Source organism: Batrachochytrium dendrobatidis (genome assembly GCF_000203795.2).
Source record: "Batrachochytrium dendrobatidis JAM81 unplaced genomic scaffold BATDEscaffold_16, whole genome shotgun sequence".
In the NCBI taxonomy this organism is placed as follows: Eukaryota; Fungi; Chytridiomycota; class Chytridiomycetes; order Rhizophydiales; genus Batrachochytrium; species Batrachochytrium dendrobatidis.
The window spans coordinates 539,874-562,684 of record NW_006281114.1 but is presented as its reverse complement, the minus strand read 5'-3'; the positions used below and the strand labels follow the sequence as shown (position 1 = coordinate 562,684).

Sequence of the window (22,811 nt, the reverse complement as noted above, 5' to 3'; positions counted from 1 at the left end):
TTTGTCATTGTACAAGATACAACAACGCCGTCCATTCCAAACGCAATTCACCAACCATGTGTACCATGTTTGGCTTGCCGAGATCTGAGGAAACGATACCCAAGTTGTATCATTCCCAAGTGGACATTTGTCATCAAATGACAATACTCCACTGTCGCAGTCCCTCGTTCAACATATCAACCCCAACATTGTGTTTCGAATACCATTTTCCCCTTGATCATCACGGTTCTTGTGTTGCTTTGCCGTCTTGTTTACGTCGTGCACATCACCTTTTGTTCCAATCACTCAAAATCGCTTACATTAATGTTTATTCGTCATGTGTCTACCATGTGTTTACCCCATTTGTGTAGTGTTCAGTTGAATCGGTTGGTTCCTACATGGAACCCACTGGTTTAAAACAATTGCGCTGGTATTTTTCGCGGTAATCATCATATATGGTGTGCACTGTAATCATTGTACCAAGCTATTTGGTATTGAATCAAATTCAATTAGAATCAAATTTAAACCCAATCCAAATACAATCCAAATCAAATTCAATTTAAAATTATGAATCCGAATCCGAAAATCCAAAAATTCAAAATCCACAAATCTAATCCAAATCCAAATTGGCCCAGTCAAATCATTACTCCATATATAATAATTGGTACTACTAAGATTTAAACCTCGCTAGTTGTCCCAATCCATCTTGTCCAACTGTTCAATACACATTCACGGTATCCACATTGTAGTAATTGCATATCCAAATCAAGATCAAAAAATTCGGAAATCCAAATCCGAATTCGAATTCGAAAATCCAAAAATCAAAATCCCAAAAATCCAAATATTGCAACCACATCACATCCTAAACATCAACATTTGCTTTTTCAAGCCATTGGTTCATCTGGTTCTGTACACTTCCTAATCAATTCGGTTTTGCTTCACGCATTCCGTGCTAATCTCGGTTGTGTAGGTCATCAAATCACCCTGTCGGGCCCAATATGCCGTTCAAAAAACTGCTGATTCATATCAAAAAGCATTATAGTAACAGATATGGTCGTGCCGAATACTGTCATCGCTGTCAGTAGTGCCATTATCATCACTATAATTTAGCCATTATATTCCGAGTCACCCAAATCTACCATTGTGCATAGCTTCGGGGTGGAAACCAAAAACCACATAGTGCTAACCCATCAATGAGCACCAATTAATAATTACCCGACGGATTGCTCCGACAAACGCTGCTCCCTCCATATCAACAAATACGGCGGGGACGTTCCAAGTGATAATTACAATTGGCTAGCTATCAAAAGCCTATCAATGTGTGCTGCACCGATCTGTTCTGCCCGCCGAGTTATTTCATCGGGTTGTGCTCTCACAGATATCCGGTTCTTGGATCCTTCCACACTGAATAAATGACCCTGTTTAAGTCTCGTTATTTTTCTGATTATGCCAAATGGTTTGTTCAAAAACATTGCTTTGGTAACGTCTCGGCAATTTAATATTACTTGGCCGTTTTACATGTCAATTATCGTCGTGCCATGACCATACATTCCAGTCTGTATTCGTCACCAATATCAATCAATGGCCATTCATCATCACTTTATACAATGCTATACGTTATACTGTATCGCATACTGCCGGTTTGATTGCTGTATTACCATCCTGTCATCAAAACTGTATCTAGTGTGTGTTGCTGTAGTGATCATCTTTTTGTACGCATTATAATGTCCATGCTCCATTGTTGTTTGTGCTCCATTCACTGTTGATCTGTACACCATTGTATCCGCAATCATCGTACCTCCATATCCATATACATATACTTACATATCGCTTGCATCGTCATCATGTACTGTGCCATTGAATTGCAGTGTGTTGTCCATGTGTGGGACGTGCGTTTTGTACATGTTCAATTACGCTTGATCATTACAATTTTATTGCAATCATTTGTAGTCCCATCAGTAACACTCGGATTGTATCCATATTTCAACTGGTTGTGTATACAACATGTATGCATGTTACTGTCCAATATCACAGTGATCCGACCACCATCATACAGTGTATCATGAGTGTATCATGAGTGTATCATTACCCCACAATGCGTTGTTTTTTTGCATGATTTTGTGTCGTATTTCAATACTATTCAACCGTTTATTTTGACCCTATACAACAGCCATTGTAACTCTGTATTGTTACCATATTGTTACCATATTGTAATGTGTATATACATGTCATCGAGTCAACCAATGCAGTACTGTATAGGCATATGGCTGCATTTGCATCACCACCCAATATTCGTACAAAAAAAACCCGGCAATTGAGCCGTAATCCAATGCATACGTATGCTGATCACCACCATAATTGACCGCTGCATTAATATATCCGCATTCGGACACTCCAAACGTCATACTAACCACTCGTGTCTGATATTATCCGGACATTCGGACAGGATACCATGTCTGATATTCGGACAATATATCCAACTTTGTCAATATTGATGCTATCGTATTGATATATTGACCATTGTAATATATATACATGATATGTATACAGTCCAAACCACAGCGCAATAAGTCGTGTTTTGAGTGTATACCGACGTGTCCAATTCGGTCGACAGTCGTGACTATAACATGTTGTTAGTTTAGTTGACAACATGCCATGATGCATGTCCAATATATAGTATGTATATACATACATGTCCAGTATCAATCGCATGCATGTAGTGTCATTATTCATCGAGATACACGCATTTCCAGTTTCATGTCAAATATTCGTGCTATGTGCAAGTTGTATTTTTTACATGTATCGCATGTCAACACATGCATGCATTGTACATACCAATGCCATGTGCATATACTGTAGCAGTTTCATGCAACTAGTGTCACTATTGACGACGATATACGACATCAAACACGCCAAAACGTCATTTTCGGACTTTGGTCGGCCCATTCCATGTCAGATATTGACCATAGTGCGTCAGTGACATCATAATTCGATCCGCAACACATAATTACATATATGTGGTGCATACCAAGTCATTTGGTCGACTTTTGTGGTCATAGTCGATATTAAAGTTTTTAGTTTGCAATTGGTTTGAAACGACGAGCTCTACTTGTTATTTTAATCTAGTATCGTGTCTATCAGTCAATCAACAATTTATCTTGTATGCAAATGCGTCAAAAATACATGTATTATATCGTTCTGATTCGATATCAGTTGGCATTGACACTGTACGACCACTACTGACCAAGTTATTAACATATTATCGACTAGCTCATACTGTCCCAGCATGTCGTCAAGAAAACCATCATATATTACAGTGTTGTGCCAACAAACATGCATGGATTGCATTGAAACTGGACATGATACAATATCAAGTGTATACATGTATTGTCATGGCATCAAACTGGCATGATATCATGTATTGGTTGTGTAATGGACCATAATATATGCCAACAAAACGCTCCAAATCAGGCATGATTATAGTCGTAAATATATTATTGTGACTGTGTTGTTGGACAGTGACTATCAATGACTATCAATAACTACTAGTGACTATCAATAACTGTCAATGACCATCAATAACTATCAATAACTGTAAAAACGATCAAGGTTTGTAGCCTGACAGTGTACAATCGAGTTTATTAAATCGTGTAATTCTGGTCGTTATTCGACTTTACCCAACACTTGAACACTCGATTGTTGCATACAGTTTGACAGTCGTCATACATGGCCATGTGTATGCTGTTGTATAACCAGAGACGCAGTAGTGTTGCCATGTGTTGGTTGAATCGACATACTCGACACACACCAGTCAATGCAGTTTTGTCCGAATCCCTATTTTTGTTGGCTGTAGTTTTGCACAAACTTGAAACAGTCATCGTAACAGTGTTACTGTCATTGTCATCAAGCTGTAGTATGTGTAACTGTAGTATTGGTTGAGCTATTGACCATGTATTCGAGTATGAACGACTGTAGTTTTTTACAAACAATTGGTCAAACAACTAGTCAGAATACAGGTCAAACAACTAGTCAGAATGCAGGTTTGGACAATCGTCAAACAATCGTCAGAATACTGGTCAGAATGCAGACTAAACTAATCAAACAACAGGTTGAAATGCAGGCTAAACTAGTCAAAATACACTCGTCAAACACTGGTCAAATACTCGTCAAAATACTCGTCAAATACAAGTCAAACAACTGGTCAGAATGCAGGTTTAAACAATCGTTAAACAATCGTCAAATACTGGTCAGAATGCAGGTTGAAATGCAGGCTAAACTAATCAAACAACAGGTTGAAATGCAGGTCAAATACTCGTCAAATACACTCGTCAAATACTCGTCAGAATACTGGTCAGAATAACAGTCTAAATACTAGTCAGACAACTGGTCAATATGTGGATTAAACAATCGTCAAACAATCGTCAAATACCGGTCAGAATACTAGTCTAAATACTCGTCAAATACACTCGTCAATTAAACTATACAGTGCATTTGATATTCATACATTACACAATCAATCGTTAGTAAATATGCCAGTCATCGATATGTATTGTAGTCAAATGAATGTATCGGCCATTGTAACATGAATATATGATGTGTATACAGTCCAAACTACAGTGTAATATCGTGTGTTTTGAATGTGTTCCAGTTGCATCCAATTCAGTCGGCAGTCGTGATTATAACATGTTTCCAATTTAGTTGACGATATGGCCTGATGCATGTCCAGTATATAGTATGCATGTATACTCATGTTCAGTATCAATCGCATGCAACTAGTGTCACTATTGGTCAAGATATATCCAATTTTGGTATCATGTCAAATACTAGTGGTAAGTATAAATTGTATATTTTTTTGTAATTTCATGACAATACATGCATGCATCGTACATACCAATGCAATATCCATATACTGTAGCAGTTTCATGCAACTAGTGTCAGTATTGGTCAAGATATTCGACATCAAACACGTCAAAACGACACTTTCGGACATGCATTTGATGGCCATGATACACATTGATATACTGCCCCAATGACAACGTAATCATATACACAATACATGACTGTATGTGTGCCATACATTGCAGTTGATTTCGACATTGTATGACCACTGTAGACCGAGTTATTAACACGCCAAACATCGACTATAATATCCAACCTACAAAACGTCAGCTATTTAATTATTGTGTTATCAAACATGCATGGATTGTATTGAAATTGTACATGATACAATACCAAGTATATACAAGTATTGTCATGTCACCATATCAACACAGGCTTGAGTATTGGTTGTGAAATTGACCATTTAGTACGCGATTGTGATGATGCAAATGGTCCACTTTGAACATGTATAACTTGACCAATACCAGTTATTTACCAGCCATATTTAAACTGATTGTGTATATAGTATATCACCATTGATTGAGCATGCATATGCACGGTTTGCAGACATTTATAATTTGTGTTGAGTGTGTTCCAGTTGCATCCAATTCAGTCGGCAGTCGTGATTATAACATGTCTCCAATTTGATTGACGATATGGCCTGATGCATGTCCAGTATATAGTATGCATGTATACTCATGTTCAGTATCAATCTCATGCATGTAGTGTCAGTATTGGTCAAAATATATCCAATTTTGGTATCATGTCAAATACTAGTGGTAAGTATAAATTGTATATTTTTTTGCAATTTCATGACAATACATGCATGCATCGTACATACCAATGCAATATCCATATACTGTAGCAGTTTCATGCAACTAGTGTCAGTATTGGTCAAGATATTCGACATCAAACACGCCAAAACGACACTTTCGGACATGCATTTAGTGGTCATGATACACATTGATATATTGCACCAATGACGACGTAATCATATACACAATACATGACTATATGTATGCCATACATTGCAGGCCAGTTGGTCAAGTTTTGCGACTATAATGCATGTTTTTGATTGCAAATTGACGACTGATTTGGATGGTGTTTTGGATATCGTGTATAGTTTGACAGTTTGTGCGTTCTATACATTCCAGTATATCAAACATACTGTAGTTTGTCGTCCCGAGTTGATTGCAGTTGTCACTGACATTGTACGACCATTGTAGACCGAGTTATTGACACGCCAAACATCGACTATAATATCCAACCTACAAAACGTCAGCTATTCAATTATTGTGTTATCAAACATGCATGGATTGTATTGAAATTGTACATGATACAATACCAAGTGTATACAAGTATTGTCATGTCACCATATCAACACAGGCTTGTGTATTGGTTGTGAAATCGACCATTTAGTACGCGATTGTGATGATGCAAATGGTCCACTTTGAACATGTATAACTTGACCAATACCAGTTATTTCCCAGCCATATTTAAACTGATTGTGTATATGGTATATCACCATTGATTGAGCATGCATATGCACGGTTTGCAGACATTTATAATTCGTGTTGAATGTGTTTCAGTTGCGTCTAGTTTGACCGGCAGTCGTGATTATAACATGTTTCCAATTTGATTGACGATATGGCCTGATGCATGTCCAGTATATAGTATGCATGTATACTCATGTTCAGTGTCAATCGCATGCATGTAGTGTCACTATTGGTCAAGATATATCCAATCTTGGTATCATGTCAAATACTAGTGGTAAGTATAAATTGTATATTTTTTTGTAATTTCATGACAATACATGCATGCATCGTACATACCAATGCAATATCCATATACTGTAGCAGTTTCATGCAACTAGTGTCAGTATTGGTCAAGATATACGACATCAAACACGTCAAAACGACACTTTCGGACATGCACTTGATGGTCATGATACACATTGAATATTGCCCCAATGACGACGTAATCATATACACAATACATGACTATATGTGTGCCATACATTGCAGGCCAGTTGGTCAAGTTTTGCGACTATAATGCATGTTTTTGATTGCGAATTGACGACTGATTTGGATGGTGTTTTGGATATCGTGTATAGTTTGACAGTTTGTGCGTTCTATACATTCCAGTATATCAAACATACTGTAGTTTGTCGTCCCGAGTTGATTGCAGTTGTCACTGACATTGTACGACCATTGTAGACCGAGTTATTAACACGCCAAACATCGACTATAATATCCAACCTACAAAACGTCAGCTATTCAATTATTGTGTTATCAAACATGCATGGATTGTATTGAAATTGTACATGATACAATATCAAGTGTATACAAGTATTGTCATGTCACCATATCAGCACAGGCTTGCGTATTGGTTGTGAAATAGGCCATTTAGTACGCGATTGTGACGATGCAAATGATCCACTTTGAACATGTATAACTTGGCCAATAACAGTTATTTCCCAGCCATATTTAAACTGATTGTGTATATGGTATATCACCATTGATTGAGAATGCATATGCACGGTTTGCAGACATTTATAATTCGTGTTGAATGTGTTGTATGTGACCATTTGAAACTCGACTAATTGTGGTGTATTTTGACATGTATTTTGACTGATGTTTAGCGTCTGTTCATGTGTCATTGATGCACCATTGACATGCTGTATTGTCCAACATTATGTGGTGATGTTGCAATCAACAAATTGGTGCAACACTGAATGTATGTGGTGATTGTCGAGTATCGAGTTCATCTAGTTGTTTCTTGGTGTTTTCAATATCTATAAGCATCTTGTTCATAATTCCAAGGTATGTGTGTCAATGGTCTTGTTGCTCATAATGTGTATTTGCTATTAGGTTATCAACTGTTGGTAGTTGTGGTCTGAAGTCGCATGGAACATGTCAACAAACTGCGTATGTTCTTGTACAATTTGCGATATTGCATTTGTAAACAATGTGTCAAACCGACGTTGAAAGTGGTTCCAAATTGTCGATTGGTGTTTTGATATGGATGGAAATTGAAGTCTAGCTTCCATTCCACATGGCGTTCTAAACGCTTTGCAAAATTCACAGTAGCATGGTTCAACAGAGTGTTGGGTATTGGTGTATATCAAACACTGTGGGATTTGAAACCTTGACCAGTTATTGAGGTGACTGTGGTAAAAGACATGACCTGAATGCCACTACACAATGGTTGGTTGTACACTCCAGTGTGCGTTGGTTGGTCGAGTAAGCTCTGATATGTTATTGTTGTATCAAGTTGTATCAAGTTGTTATACAACAAACTATCAACGTCAGAAATACAGAGTCAAGCTGATTAAACTCTGAAAATGAGCCTCGACTATAAGTGTTCAAATCTGAGATATTTGACAGATCTAGTCACTTGTTCAACCATAACCATCATATCTTTTAGTTCTGGAACCAAAACAACTATGTCGAGTGGTAAAACAATTGTTCTTGTCACAGACGTTATGCTGTATAGTTATGGGTCATTTCATTGCTGCTGTTTGAGATTCTGTCATGCCAAAGTCTTGGGTTTCAGTTTGTAGTCAAGACATTCTGAACTTGACAAAGTGTTTAGTGTTTCCACTCTGTACACTCTTTACACTGTAGATTTGTCATTATCAGACTCTGGACTCGAACAAGACATTGCAAAGTGGATATGTGACAACCTCGTAGAGTCACCAACACTCGGACAAAGTGATATTGGTAGTGCTCGAATGGACTTTTACCAGGCACACATCTGTCAGCCAACTATTTCAAGCATCTTGAAATGGAACAACACATACAGAAAGCTCACTCTTGTAAGCGACTGATGAATTGGCATGGAAGAGTTTGTCAAGTATTGAAAACATTCGCACAATAGAATCAAATATTTGGATTGCAATGGACGAGTTGGGGTTTAAATTTGGTGATTGTACAATGTATGGCTACACAAACAGAGGTGAAAGAGTACAGTCCAAAAACAACATTTCAGTTCAAAACTATAGTCTAATAGTGTGTGTTTCATATGACGATCAATGTGTTGAGAGATTGATCAAGGCAGCAGTGAATGCTGTAATATTAACTTGTTAAACAATGACATGCAACATTCCCAAACGGTTCCAAACGGTCACTTTATTCTAGACAACATTCCATTCCACAAAACAACTCTAGTTAGACATGGTTTACCAACTATTCAACAAACAGCGCGAGGTTTGGAACTACACTATACAGCATCATACTGTCCATTCTTGAACCCTGCTGACAATTACTTTGGTGTTTGGAATGGCTGTGTGTGCTGAGCCATTTCAAACACCAAACAACTTGTAGCTTCAATAAAACAAATAATCCATTTCCAACAACAACAACAATGAATATGTAACGATTGTTTATTCCAAGACAATCATTACAAGATCAATACAGAAAAGTATTTGATTTTACGTGAATACGACTGTAAAATAAACTTGGGTGTTAAACCACAAGATTATCACATGCAAGCAAACCATACGAGTGTATTTTGGCAGTGCTACAAGTTTGTTGACCAACTCATGTATGGCGATATCAGCACAAACTCGACTGATCAAACAGCCATGTATACACATTGTTGTCAGTTACATCGAGTGATGGTCCAAATAGATCGATTCAGATGGGTTGCATATAACTGACTAATCCAGCATCCATCCATTGTCAAACAACCATAATGCACAATACCACCAAGTGTGCAATCACATTCGCACTGATCAGTCATTGCACAGTATGCATCGGTCAATGTCAAACATATGTGTGTATGCAACTAAATTGCAGTCCATGACACACCCACACGATCCAACATGACAAATCATGTATCATGAGTCCAAGATTGATCAAAAATCTGATCATGGTAAACACAGCATGTTGTTGCATATCAGAGTCGATATATCAAGTGACAGTTGCACACTTGCTGATGGTGCACAGCATATCAGTCACAATACATGCACGGTATTGCATTGTAGTCATTGGATGATAACTGGTTGCAATGTGATATCGATCGACATACATCAGCATGGTGTGATGTGACCATAACCATGGTGGAATGTGTTGGAGTTGACAATCGATACACCATGCACATGACTGGAACATATATATTCGAGTGTGGTTTGGTTGGTGTCAGATTGATCATGCAATCACATCGGTGCAACGAATGAACAAACTGATGGTGATCTGGACCCATTTCAACAACAAGGAGTTGACAGTCATGGATTTGCATGCATCCAATATGTGTAGCACACCGAATGATCAGTCATGACAGCACATAGTAGTTGATTGGTGCAATATGATCAAACCATTAGTATAATACACTATTGTTTGACAATACAGGATGTTTATTGAATGAATGACATTGGATGCATGGCACATGACAATTAAACCAGCATGCAATACACGCTGCATTACAACATATACTGGATGGGATTGTGGTTTACTCAACTCCAACAATGTAACGAATCTGGTCCAAAAGCTTATTGCCAAACACTAGGATCTTCAAGGATCGCACCATACTTGGATCTTGGTAATCGTTGAAGTACACCATTGTAGAAGCTACGGAAGCAACTTGTAAATACAGGGTATCTATTTAGATACGGTCCACCACCAGTAATTATTTCTTCACTTGAATGATGTTCCATAAAGTAGCCTTTAAGTTGCCTTCGTAATTCGGTAGTTTCCTGACATGTTCTTGAATGTTTCTTGAAGAGTATACTTAGACCTTTCCTGAGTTTCCTGGAAGCTTTATTGTGGCTAGTAAGCGTAGATTCGAGTTCGACAGTATCTGACTCGGTGCTCAAAGGATCATTCTTAAAATGGTCAATTTCTTTCTTCAGCTCACTGACCATTTTCTTTCTTTCGTCGATTTTAGCGTTTTTCTTGCTAATATCTTTCGATAGTCTGTCAAGTTTACGTGAATCTAATGCAAGTAGTTGGATCATTTTCAATGCATCAAAACTAATCGGATAGCAATTATTCATATATACAGTATATGGATCCAAAGACTTTGAATGACTAGTCCCGCTAGTTGCAGTTGCACTAGGAGATGCTGACAAAGTGCTGGTTGCAGTACTTGTAGTCGAACTGTCAAGAACTGGATTGGCAACAGTGACCGAGCAGGCAAACAGGATCGATGACAATATGGCGATCGAAAGTTTCATTTTTACTGGTTTGGTCGAGCAAGTTGTAAATGATTGTCATTTGGCAGATTGATGTTTAGTTTTATTTATATATTAGTGTATGATATTGCAAGCATGATTTTTGAACGACCGTCCTAAGCAGCTTGTGTTATTGTCAGGGTAGTTTTGAAGGGAGTTGCGTTTACATGATGATTCGTTGTTCAAACTGAAAGTCGGTATTAGAGTTGGGTTCATTAAAATGTGCTGTGCAACGACATCATGCGGCAAGTATATTCTGATCATCACAAGATGGTATTGAAAGCTCTGATGTTCAAGTGAAGTGGTTACTCATCAACATGCTGCACAATGATAATATGCTGTGAGTATGCAATATCAGATCATATTAGTGTTCATGTACATCATTTCGATTACAGAAAGATCAATGTTATGCACTATTAAATAAATAGTCAGTTTTATTATATCCATCAACTTGCTAATTTTGTATTACACGTTGTTTGACTGCTCATTCCCATTATGGATACATCAACTACAACTGATCAAGTAGTCGTGCCTGAACACTCACCACACTGTCAAAAGTCACGCAACAACTCTCAATAAACTCGACTGAATACAATTCATTGATGACAAACTGATATTATATGTATTTCTAATGTGGTGTGTCCATGTTTGATTGTGTGATGTGTTCAAGCCATGCATGTATTGGATCAGTCCAGTGTGTATCGTAGTTGTTTGGTGCACGATGATCACGCATACTATTGCATTGGTAATACATGGTATTGATTGAATACACATTCCAAGTGTATCAATCATGGTATGGATTGTTTGAATCCATCACTGTATATCTGGATGATCATGTCGATACTAGATACGCAATATCAACAGTTGAAATATAGTATACTGCTGCAAATATCATGACTATCACATTCCATTGGTGTGTGATCATATTGCACCAATTGACCAGTATACGATTAATGTATACATCAACATGTGCATAATGATCATATTGTTGGCATTGTATATTTAACATGTGATATTTGACACACTACAAAGTTGATACTGCGACTGATGTGTGTGATCAGTCAGGCTATTGATGCAACCATTTTGACACCACAATCAACGAGTCAAACCAGTCAAATTGGTCGGATCTGATATCAACACGCATGACTATTGTTGGTATTGATATTACATGTGTCAATACGACATGTAAAGCAATATCATATCGACACAATACATACATGCATTTCAGCATCATCAATGTGTACAACTATGCAATATACAATCAACTGTATCGTATTGGAAATACAAGTGTCAATGTACAATATGATATGATACCAACCAAGACTGTGTAATAATCAAATATAATGCATGCACATACAATTTTATTGTAAATTAAATCAGAAATACAGTTGTAGAATGACAATTAAATCGGTTGAAATCAGTCCAGATTAGCATTCAAATCAATTGGATGAATCGTCATTTTTGGATCGCTGAAAGAGTGATTTCAATCCATTCATAAACTTGGAAAAACCTTTCCGTTTATTGGAAGGAACTCTTTGTTCAAAGTATCCAGATCCAGATCCAGATGGTGTATCCGGTGATGGTTGTGAATCTTGACTTTGTTGATCACTAGGTTTTCTGCGCTGTTGCTGATCACTAGGTTTTCGACCAAGACTCTTGTTGTATTTTAATGATTGTTTTTCAAGGTAGCTTCTAATGAAAGGATTTGAGTTGATATCATAAAGTTTGCGACCAAATAATTTAGGATTCCAAGATTCTCCAAAAATGAGATCCACAAGCTCTACATTGATTTGCTCTACTTTAACTGTAAGATAACTATACTTGGACTCGCAGCCTTGAAGACTTTTTTTAAGATTGGCAAGTTTGGATTTTTGGATTTCAAGATCAAGCTTAGTCTTTCGAATTTCAACATTATATTCTGGACCGTCACCGCTTGTTTGAGATATATATCCCAAAACTTGAATCTTTTTTTTCAAGCGCTTTACCAGTTTATGTTGATGGTCATATTGAGGTTTTAACGAGCCATATAGTTTTTCTTGTTCATCACGGCCATGTTCTAGCTCTATGTACTTGTTGAGCAAATCCTTGATGATGTTTGGAATTGGATCAAGACCACCTAAGCCTATACCGTTTGGATTATGAGTTGGCGAGGTGATAGACTCGGTGCTTGTAGTTGCACTGGGATCAACTGGATTGGCAATAGTAACCGAGCAAGCAAGCAGGATTGATGACAATACAGCAACTGCGAGTTTCATTCTACTGGTTTGGTTGAGCAAGTTGCAATGTCATTCAACAAGTCGGGTTTTGGATTGTATTTATGTCGGTTATTGAGTGGATAATATTAAAAGCATGTTTTTGGGTAGCCGTCCTAAGGGTTAGTGTTGTCAGGGTTCAATGGTGATTTGCCATCAATGCCAAACTTTGAAGAGTCTTCCTTTATATGATATCCGCAATGTTGATTGAGCCGCTATTTGATCATACATTCGAATATCATGTGGTTGATTATAAAGCTTCACTCTGAAAAGGGTTAGGGTTGAGAAATGAGTATAAACCAAAACTGGAATAAGTTGACACTCGGCTATTAGTTGGTCATCAATATGTGCCGTGATATTCCATGCTTGTTAAAATAGCAAGTGATTGGCATGATTCAACGTACAAGTAGTGTATAATGAGCATCGGATGATACTGTTTTACTTGAACAAGAGTGCTAAATCCGTTGGAATAAATGTAATTTAGTCGTCTATTTCTGTACTACATTTTACACCCTCATTGTTACACAATATCAAATGTCTGCAAAAAACAGCTGGAAATGGAATGCGTTTGTGGAAATAGGAAACACCATACACAAAATGACAGCAGTATTGCGTACATACAAATCAAAGTATGATATCATGATTGTCAACGGATTGATTGAAAACAACTTTATATCCAACTTGCCCATCAACAACCAACAACTGCAAGATTCCTTTTTGCCAATATCACAGTATCTGGATGGAAATACGAAACCGATTCAAACTGCTGTCAATCAATACTGTCATTCAACACTACAAGGCTGACATTGACAAGTTGTCGAGGTCTCATTATCTCCAAAGAAAAACGGAATCCAGACCAGATTCGCTTGGAATGTCAGCAACAACTCACTGTTTGTTGCTACATCAAGACTCGTCAGTACAGACCCACACAATACAATGTAAAAGGTATCAGGCAACCAGATACAAATGAACTGCTCGTCTGCAATATGCTGCATCATATTGGAATGGGTCCTGAAACTCGTTGTATCATTGCATCTCACAGCACCAAAACAGTCTACATTGCTATCAAGTATTGCCATGTGGTGCTATTGTCCGAGTTGACAAGGATACAGCAAACAATACCCAACTTTGATTGGATTTGATATTTCGTATCCTGTGTATATGCGATTGTGCTGTCAACTCATCAAACTGCGGTCAAGTCGATGATAAAGCAATGATTGTCGACTTTTGTATCCAAAAACAGTCAAAAGATTACATTAAAACAGACATTATGGACAAACTCTACAAAGGAAATGGTAAATTCCATTATTCTGGGTTGATACAAATCGCAGTCAAAACAACAAACGCTGTAAACATGGATACGATGAACAAGTCGATGTAGGAATGGAATGCAAGCTGCTGGAGAGTATTGAGCGAGCCGAATCGGAGATTGATGGATTGGTTTAAAATGGGGTAATGGACTGATATTTGAAACGATTTACAACGATATGTCCATGATCTTGAAGCAACAGTTGCAGTTCTAATGGAATATTTTGTTGGTAGTATTCATCTTCAAATGTAGGCATATTGGTATCCAGCAACAATGGAAAATGTGTAATATTACAACTGTAATGTCTGGACAAGTGACTGTCTGAATAACAGTAACTATTTCCAGTGATGCTGATTTGTAAACACTCAAATTATTCAACAACACTCTATCAATGCATTTGAAAAAGTGATTGTACAGAATATTCGTGTTGGTTTAGCATCTTTTTACGAATGGCAAACTTCAAATTATACCAAAAGGTTGGATCAATCCAGAGATATGGCCAAGTTATTGGATACAATGGAGGCAGATAAAGACTGGGCAATTTTTAGAGCAAGCAACTGTGATCGATTTATTGACCAAGACAATGTGCCCTTGGTTGATCCTGCAAACATCATCTATGACGGATGTGACGATCTTGCCATTCGCGTTGTTCGACAAGGATCGCTACTGCGCAAAGAAGGTGTGTTTAAACGATCCTATCGGCCCATCAATGCTGTCCTGTCCACTTCTGGATATCTGCATACTCTGCCACCACTTTCATCAACACCCATAGGAGCTACGCATTCTGACACTTGATCTGCAGGCGGTCCATTCTCTCCTACTGGCAACAAACCGGATTTTTCGGCTGATTCCATACTTGAAATGCCTGAGCTGACGCTTGATTTGGCAGAATACACCTTGCTTCCACTTAATCTTGGCAATAAAGATCCCAAAGACATTGTTTTTGTTGGGAAAAACTCGGGTATGTTTGGACGAGATATCAAACACAAATTCAAGGGGAAAACCATGGTTGAAAGTGCGGATTGGTGGACTGCAATCAATGAACATATGAAACAGATGGGAACACGGACTTCAGTTGGAACACCCACTACACAGCACTCAAAACCAGCTTTTGCTGGTACTGCTCCTTTACCAAAAGAAGGTGCAGATGGATCGACTGGACTTTCTCAACGCGCTGCTGCATCTGTAGCTACTGCGAATGCTCCGTCAACGTCACTTCAAGCTCGATTGGGAGCCGTTGTAAGTCATAGCAAATCCAATACGATTCATGCTACTTCTGGTACACGACCAGTGAGTATGCCTGCACCACCTCTACCTGGTCGACCCAAAAGTACTATTGTACCTACATTGAGACCCAAATCTGAATCGCTTATCGACGAATCATTTGATGATTTGCCTAGTAGGAGAGATTCGTTATCACCTCCGATTTCTTTTACAACTACTTCAAATGATCAAATTCCTACACCTGCTCATGTAGCTGATTTTGCTTCATTTCCACCTCCCGACACAAGTGACAAGACCGAGGTGGGCAATGTATCTGCTTTATCATTAAGTGAACAGATGGAAATGAAATTAAGCCATGCTACAAGTGGTGGTCATTCTCATGATGATCCGGTTGAACTGGACACGCCATCACCCAAAGCAAAACTAGCTAGTCTATCTACCGGAACTAGCAATCCATGGGACACATTTCAAGACGAATCGGGTGGTTGGTAATGTCGTATATGGAACTCGTTCAATTCTCTACAAAGCTTATTGTGGCATCTGCCATGTTTATTCAACTATTAAAACCTTATTTACCAAGATAATTTGTTTTTTAAACTTGAAAGCTATCCAATGGAAATTAGAGGTAGAACATACAATAGCTCAATTATTTTATTGATTTGGAAAAAATAGCAATGATTGTTGTATTCGGTAGTATAGCAATACTCTCCAAAAAGTAGCAGCAACATAAAATACGGAATAGCAATATCAAAACAGGTGGTGAATATAAAAATGGTAGGGTACGGGAAACACTCTATTTTTGAGGAGGCAATGGAGGCTGTTGGCTAGATGTGCCAGTGGAAGTATTGGGCACAGAACTGGCAGCAGCAGCAATACCAACGGTTTCATAAACCTGACCCAAGATCCGCAAAGCATCAGCACGTCGTTTACGTAACTCGGTCGACACACCAGGTGCATCTCCGAGAGCATCGTCGCATACATCGCGTAGCACAGATTCAACTTCTAATTTGGATCCTCTCCACAAAGCTTCTAGTCCCTTTGTTGCCGCTTCATATTCCAGCTGCGTGCGGAGTTCTTGCTCCTGAGGTGTCAGTTCGACTTCGACGTCCTCATCAACAGTCTTTTCACCTCCTTCACCTGTTTTTTTTGTTTTTTTATCCATTTCTTGAAGTTTGGTGAATTTGCTTTGCAGATCTAGAGCCGTACGAAACGTCCCGACCGTCTCGTTTAAAATGTGAGTTTTTTCTTTGATAGCTCCGCTTACTCGAGACCCAAGTCCCCATACTCGATGCCATAGCACAGCACCCCCATCCTCTGCAGCAATTTTGGCAATCCACTGATCAGCTTTTAAAACATAGGTGAATCCAATCGCTCTCAACAATTCGGGTCCATAGCTTTCCAAAGCAAGTTGTTGAGCTTCGATAGTAGATAAAGCACGAAACGTGTCGAGTGATTCGTTTGCCAAGCTATTCAAAGAGATCCCCAAAAGTGGAGAAGAAGTAGGATCAGGAAATGGAAACGCATCAGTGTAAAGCGAAAGCTTGGCAACAAGATTATGCGACAGTTTCTGAATACGTTCTTTACGAATCAAACGACGTTGTTCGTACATCAATGCCGAGTCTTGTTTGGCTTGAGTGGTAGCATCTGTAGATGGCACTTCTGTTCCCGAGTTGATGGTAGAAGAGTTGGAGTCAGTGGTCAAGTCATTGGATTTGGATGGATCTTTTGCAGCCATGACGTCTTTAAAATCCCGAGCAATGGATATTTCACCAATGATATCAACAAACATATCACCACCAAACTGTTGTCTGAAGAATTGTTCTGGATCGACAAACACAGATCCTTCAGAACCCACTGCAGCAGCCTTTCCATGAATATTATAAAATGAACGACGCTGTGGATCCGACAAGACTAAAATTTAAACATTAGTATAGTTTTTCTGGATACACATGAACCATCAAGTCTGTACCTTGATAAGCTTCAGATATTTGTTTAAACATTTCTTCAGCCAATGGATTGTCCAAGTTTTTATCAGGATGACACTTTATAGCCTTGAGATAATACGCCTTTTTGATGACAGCACTAGACGCCGTAGCAGGAATCTCCAACAAATCATAATATTCCATATCGATCGGATGGTCATCTAAATCAATCATGAAATTAGAAGACAAGAATCATCCTTTTTCAAAGGTTTTACAATTACCTGAGCCGGTTTTTCCAAGAGTAGTTTTTGGTCTGCGACTGGAAGCATTGTTGGTAGATTGGTCCGAGGCATTTGTAGTTTTTTTAGCAGAAACAGATGGAGTCTGTTGAACAGCAGAAGTTGGAATAGAACAAGTCTCTACAAGAAAATCAAACCACTCTATAAACAGAAAAGGCATAAGCTGGAGTAGCAGGAAGATAGAATTCAATGACTACAGAACAGTTTGGACACTTTGCAGTGACAGAAGGTTTTGGTCTCCTCGATTCAATAACAGGAATATGAGTTGAATCGCTCATGTTATCAACAACCAAATCTCAGCAAATGCAAAATGGAACACTTGTGTTGGGTTGCGATTTCCTTGATTTTGTTGGAATAAAAATAAATCGAATATTCTTGTTGAAAATTGACTTGATTGATATTGTTGGAATTGCAGGCTTACAAACTCATTTTTATTAGAATGTCAGCAAGAGTTGTTGCACAATACAAAACTGCATTTCGCGATATTATTGTTGAACGGTTTAAACCAGATTCAATAGTAAATGTGTCGTTTTGTTGATTCAAAAATGTATATTTCGTAAATGAAACTCATCTTCAATTGTCTGATTTACAAGTTGGTTTTGGAATACTTGAAATAGTACCGCAGTATGTATTGAACAGTGGAAAATGTAAAAAACAATAGTAGTATAGATAGGGCACTGAATGATACTACTCTTCTTGGTAGATGCTCTCTGCTAAAAGTTGTTCAAAGTGTCTGGAGTTGATCTCGCCTGTGACAGGTGATTTATGCTAAAATGCTATGAACAATCAATGTCAAATATAATGGTCAAGACTCGGTGCTTTATTCATACAAATAATTGTCTAATTCATTCCAACCCAAATGTACTATCTCAAGTACTTTCAACCAGACTAAGGAGCAAGTTTGTTTCTTCCATTCGAGCAACAGGGGAGCAATTTCGTGTAGAGAAGCCAAAGTCAATGATATATGGATTCCCAGATTCATCAATCAAGATATTCTCCTTTTTGATATCGTTATGTAGAATACCGGCCTCGTGAATGCTTTCGAGTGTTTCCAACAACTTCTGCTTTTGCTGTTCAGTGAATCCATTGGCCACCGTACCACAGATAGAAACACCTACACAGTACAGAACGTCCTCCACAAACCCATGACAAACGAATCTAGGTATGCCATTCCCTTGTAGCCCCGATAGCTGTTCATACACAGAAACCTCATTCAGCAATTCTGGAAGCATTTCTCCGTGCTTGGCAATATCAGCAACCTTGAGAGCAATACGGCTAGATCCATAGTAATCCAAATACACTTTGCTTCTTCCTTCACCAAGAACTGTATCGAATTTGAAATCATCAACATCAAAGTCTTGGGGTTGCTCGTTGATTTGAATTCCAGACGACAAAGAACTGCATCCTCTGGAGAGACTAGCACGCGGAGATACCCTACTACTACTTGGTCGAGAGATTTGGGTAGCATAACTAGCTCTAGACGGACGCTTTGATGCGGGGGGAGAATCCATATGATTGTGATTGACGATGCTGTTGAAATACGATAAGCATTGTTGAACAGTGGGTGTTCGAACAGTAAAGGAGATTCCCTCGGAAACATACAAAATTTCATGACTTCGAGGTTCTTCACAAACGGCACATTCTTGATTTCGATGAACAAACCAGGTGTTTTCGTATGACGACAGAATCCCATATTGTCTGTGGTTCAATCGCATATAGTGGTAGAGTTGGTCAAGAGCAGACGCACGTGTTCTTTCTGTGTCGTATGAATTGACGATATCACTGGTAGACAAAGCCCAATTGCCCTTTTCTTCAACAATAGCGACAACCTCTCCATTTCTAGTCATTAAATGATCTGGTTCCCCTACGCAGCTTGTGATTTGACGTCGTGCCTTGAATTCAGAAGGAGGAATGAAACACTTGGCAGAGACATCGAGCAAATTGAGCTTGATGAAGGGTTGAAGACTTTGAACTTCTTCGGTGATAACTCTGGGAACAAACACAGGTTTTTGTACTCTTTGAGAATGCTGATGATGATTAGCACCAATCCAATCAACAACGCTTTGCTTAAAATCAGACCACAGGAAAACATGTGTCGGCTTCTTCCAAATTCTGCCAGAGGTGTTGGGTCTTGATACAGGATTGTCATACACCGGTTCAGGAAGAGAACAAACCATATGCTCGTCCATAGTGATAGTATCTCTTAGAGAGCGAATAATCAGTGGATGGTCGTAGGAACCAGTAGGTTGCTGAATGGAGGTCAGGAGAGTATTCCCAGGAATAGCAGGTCCATCAACAGCAGAGTGGAGAGTGAGTGGCCCATAGTCCTCTGGGATACCAGCAAGTCTTCTAGTTGGTTCAACAACGATGGCTGCAACCAAGTCACCAACGTCAGTCAGTGGTCTTTTTCTTTCTAGTTCTCCATTGAAGTGGGTTTCGATTTCCACTGGCTGATAGTCCAGATATTTAATGTAAAACCTTTCATTTTCCATTGGAGTTTACTGGAGAGAAATGAAAGAATTGAATGGAATAGAATAAGAATAGAATGGAATGGAATTGAATGAAAAAAAGAAAAGAAAAAATTGGACTTTAAATCCAAAACTCGATATCATGTGAATAATGTGAGACAAATTCACACTTTGAATAGTGTTTAAACATTTGTCATGTGTTTATTTGTATTGTTCAATCGAGTGTCAATTCAACTCAATTGATTACGTCATTCATATAATGACTCGAGTCTTTTATTCAACATTTTAATATTCAATTATTGTTAATCAGTCAATTGTTGGATTGGTAAATATGTTACAAAACATTCATTTACATGCTGAATCTGACAAGTGGATAATGATTGTTCCAATCAACACATGGATTGAATTGACTGCAATATTGTCATTGATCTCAGTCACTGTTGACCAATACATTGTAATACATTGTCAGTTTTGACATCAACATTGTCATTCATGTCAAGTTGTGTGTAGTTGCTAATATTACACCACAACAATACTATCAACTTTCAATTCCTGTGATACACCGTTTCAACCATGACCGGATCGATGTTGATCACTTGTCAATACACGGGCCAGTTGTATAATCGTACAACTGTTGGTTAACCAATGTTTGACTGTCGATATTTGAATCATGAATATTGTCCAACATAATCGTCACTAACATTGTCGTTTGATTGCCTTGTTCTATGAATAATCATTGCAATGTCATTTGTTCAGTTGTTGTTGGTTTATTGAAACCATGTCACAATTCTTGATATATTGCACATGATCTTGTAATTGTTGGTGTTGTCTGTAGTAATTCTGTCAATGTATACGAATGTCACTTGTTGCTAATTGGTAGTTGTTTATAATTAATACACAACCGATCAGGTTTGGTGACCATTCTATGCACATATATATTTGACATCATACCAGGCTGTTATGTTGTTTGATCCAATAGTAGTATATGTCAGTCATACTATAATACTACAGGTTTGTTGCAATATCCATACAACCTATATCCAAAACTGCACAAACACTGTCGTTCAAGATTGATGAGTATACAATCACAAATGAATCCAACGCATTTTTGTTGTATATAGTTGTATTGAGTGTCGTGTTTGTTGGCTTGACTAGATCTGATATTACACGGGCTATTCAACAATTGTATTGAATTCCGGTTAGTATCGAGTCGTTTGAGTCGTTCAAGTAGTCAAGTTGCTTGGTTTGCAATGTGTTGTGTCCAGGAATCACTTGCAATCAAACCATCACCAAACCACAAGCTAACAACACCAAATGATATATGACTGGTTATATTAACACATTGCAAACACTCGACGAATTAGCCATGAATCAGGTTCAATCATCAATTGCCAATATTGTCAAAGTGTGTATTCCTGGTTTAGTTGATGATGATCCGAGTATGCGGTATTCGTCACAGTTTGATTTGGTCCAAACAGGTTTTGTAATGGTTTCAACAATATCTGATGAATGACATGCTACAATCGCAGTATATTGATATTACCGCATGATACAACTGTTTGGTTGACCAACCGACTCGAATGTTGATGGATTACTATGCCAATCGACTGTTTTGACTCGATATCACCACACTTGACATGCCAACACATGCGACATATGATGGAGTGTGTAATTGCAGTTTGATTGATTCAATGTTGTGTTACGACATGTGTTACAACATCAGTCACCATGTGTAATATAGTTTGTATATCCAACAACACATTAGAGTGATTGATTGTCGTTCCGATCGATCGAATGTCAATGTGTTTGTACAACAGTTTGGTAAAACCGACTGTCCATGGATTATTATCACACGAGTCAATGCTGACCTGATTTGCGATATTCAGTGTTGTTGGAATATCAACACAACATCAACACCAAACATCAGATCGACACTGCACGTTGATGTTGATGGATGCAACATGAATATTGAAACAATGCATCATAATGCGTACAAGTCGCAGATTGCAGTTCAAACTCAATGCAAAGTGCACATTGTTACAGTTTGGTCATGAACAAAGCGATACGCACAATGTGCAGTTCATGTCTACGACTCGATTGATTTGTAGACAACGACCATTTGCATTGTTGAACAGTAAACTGAACAGTAAATGACCATCAAACGCATGGCTTGGTATCGACATTCAAGCAATCACCATGATTGTAATATTTGTAAGTTGTCCACAAGTTGTTTACAAACGGCCATCAATTGACAATGACATGCATGTGTATGTGCATGGTTGACTATACAATATACTACATGAACCAA

General features: G+C 38.2%; 7 protein-coding genes across 7 annotated transcripts; 1 reads left to right on the top strand and 6 right to left on the bottom strand.

Moving 5' to 3' along the window:
* Positions 1-373: 373 nt before the first annotated feature.
* On the bottom strand, positions 374-1,883 carry BATDEDRAFT_28173 (uncharacterized protein; the record flags this gene model as incomplete). The annotated part of the gene is made up of 4 exons (XM_006682369.1): positions 374-463; positions 520-589; positions 1,270-1,419; positions 1,804-1,883. The coding sequence occupies 4 exons, from the start codon at positions 1,881-1,883 to the stop codon at positions 374-376; spliced, it is 390 nt and encodes a 129-aa protein (XP_006682432.1).
* A 3,918-nt stretch (positions 1,884-5,801) lies between these two features.
* On the bottom strand, positions 5,802-7,057 carry BATDEDRAFT_28172 (uncharacterized protein; the record flags this gene model as incomplete). The annotated part of the gene is made up of 4 exons (XM_006682368.1): positions 5,802-5,867; positions 6,026-6,139; positions 6,690-6,857; positions 7,016-7,057. 4 exons carry the CDS (start codon positions 7,055-7,057, stop codon positions 5,802-5,804), a joined length of 390 nt encoding a protein of 129 aa, XP_006682431.1.
* A 3,291-nt stretch (positions 7,058-10,348) lies between these two features.
* BATDEDRAFT_28171 (uncharacterized protein) lies at positions 10,349-11,032 on the bottom strand (the record flags this gene model as incomplete). The annotated part of the gene is made up of 1 exon (XM_006682367.1): positions 10,349-11,032. The coding sequence occupies one exon, from the start codon at positions 11,030-11,032 to the stop codon at positions 10,349-10,351; it is 684 nt and encodes a 227-aa protein (XP_006682430.1).
* A 1,436-nt stretch (positions 11,033-12,468) lies between these two features.
* BATDEDRAFT_28170 (uncharacterized protein) lies at positions 12,469-13,284 on the bottom strand (the record flags this gene model as incomplete). Its single annotated transcript, XM_006682366.1, has 1 exon — positions 12,469-13,284. The coding sequence occupies one exon, from the start codon at positions 13,282-13,284 to the stop codon at positions 12,469-12,471; it is 816 nt and encodes a 271-aa protein (XP_006682429.1).
* Positions 13,285-13,815: 531 nt separating this feature from the next.
* Positions 13,816-16,306, top strand: BATDEDRAFT_28169 (uncharacterized protein; the record flags this gene model as incomplete). The annotated part of the gene is made up of 5 exons (XM_006682365.1): positions 13,816-14,012; positions 14,081-14,219; positions 14,525-14,576; positions 14,997-15,269; positions 15,393-16,306. 5 exons carry the CDS (start codon positions 13,816-13,818, stop codon positions 16,304-16,306), a joined length of 1,575 nt encoding a protein of 524 aa, XP_006682428.1.
* Positions 16,307-16,607: 301 nt separating this feature from the next.
* BATDEDRAFT_92309 (uncharacterized protein) lies at positions 16,608-18,195 on the bottom strand (the record flags this gene model as incomplete). Its single annotated transcript, XM_006682443.1, has 3 exons — positions 16,608-17,725; positions 17,784-17,957; positions 18,018-18,195. 3 exons carry the CDS (start codon positions 18,193-18,195, stop codon positions 16,608-16,610), a joined length of 1,470 nt encoding a protein of 489 aa, XP_006682506.1.
* A 709-nt stretch (positions 18,196-18,904) lies between these two features.
* BATDEDRAFT_28167 (uncharacterized protein) lies at positions 18,905-20,527 on the bottom strand (the record flags this gene model as incomplete). The annotated part of the gene is made up of 1 exon (XM_006682364.1): positions 18,905-20,527. One exon carries the CDS (start codon positions 20,525-20,527, stop codon positions 18,905-18,907), a length of 1,623 nt encoding a protein of 540 aa, XP_006682427.1.
* Between the last annotated feature and the right edge of the window lie 2,284 nt (positions 20,528-22,811).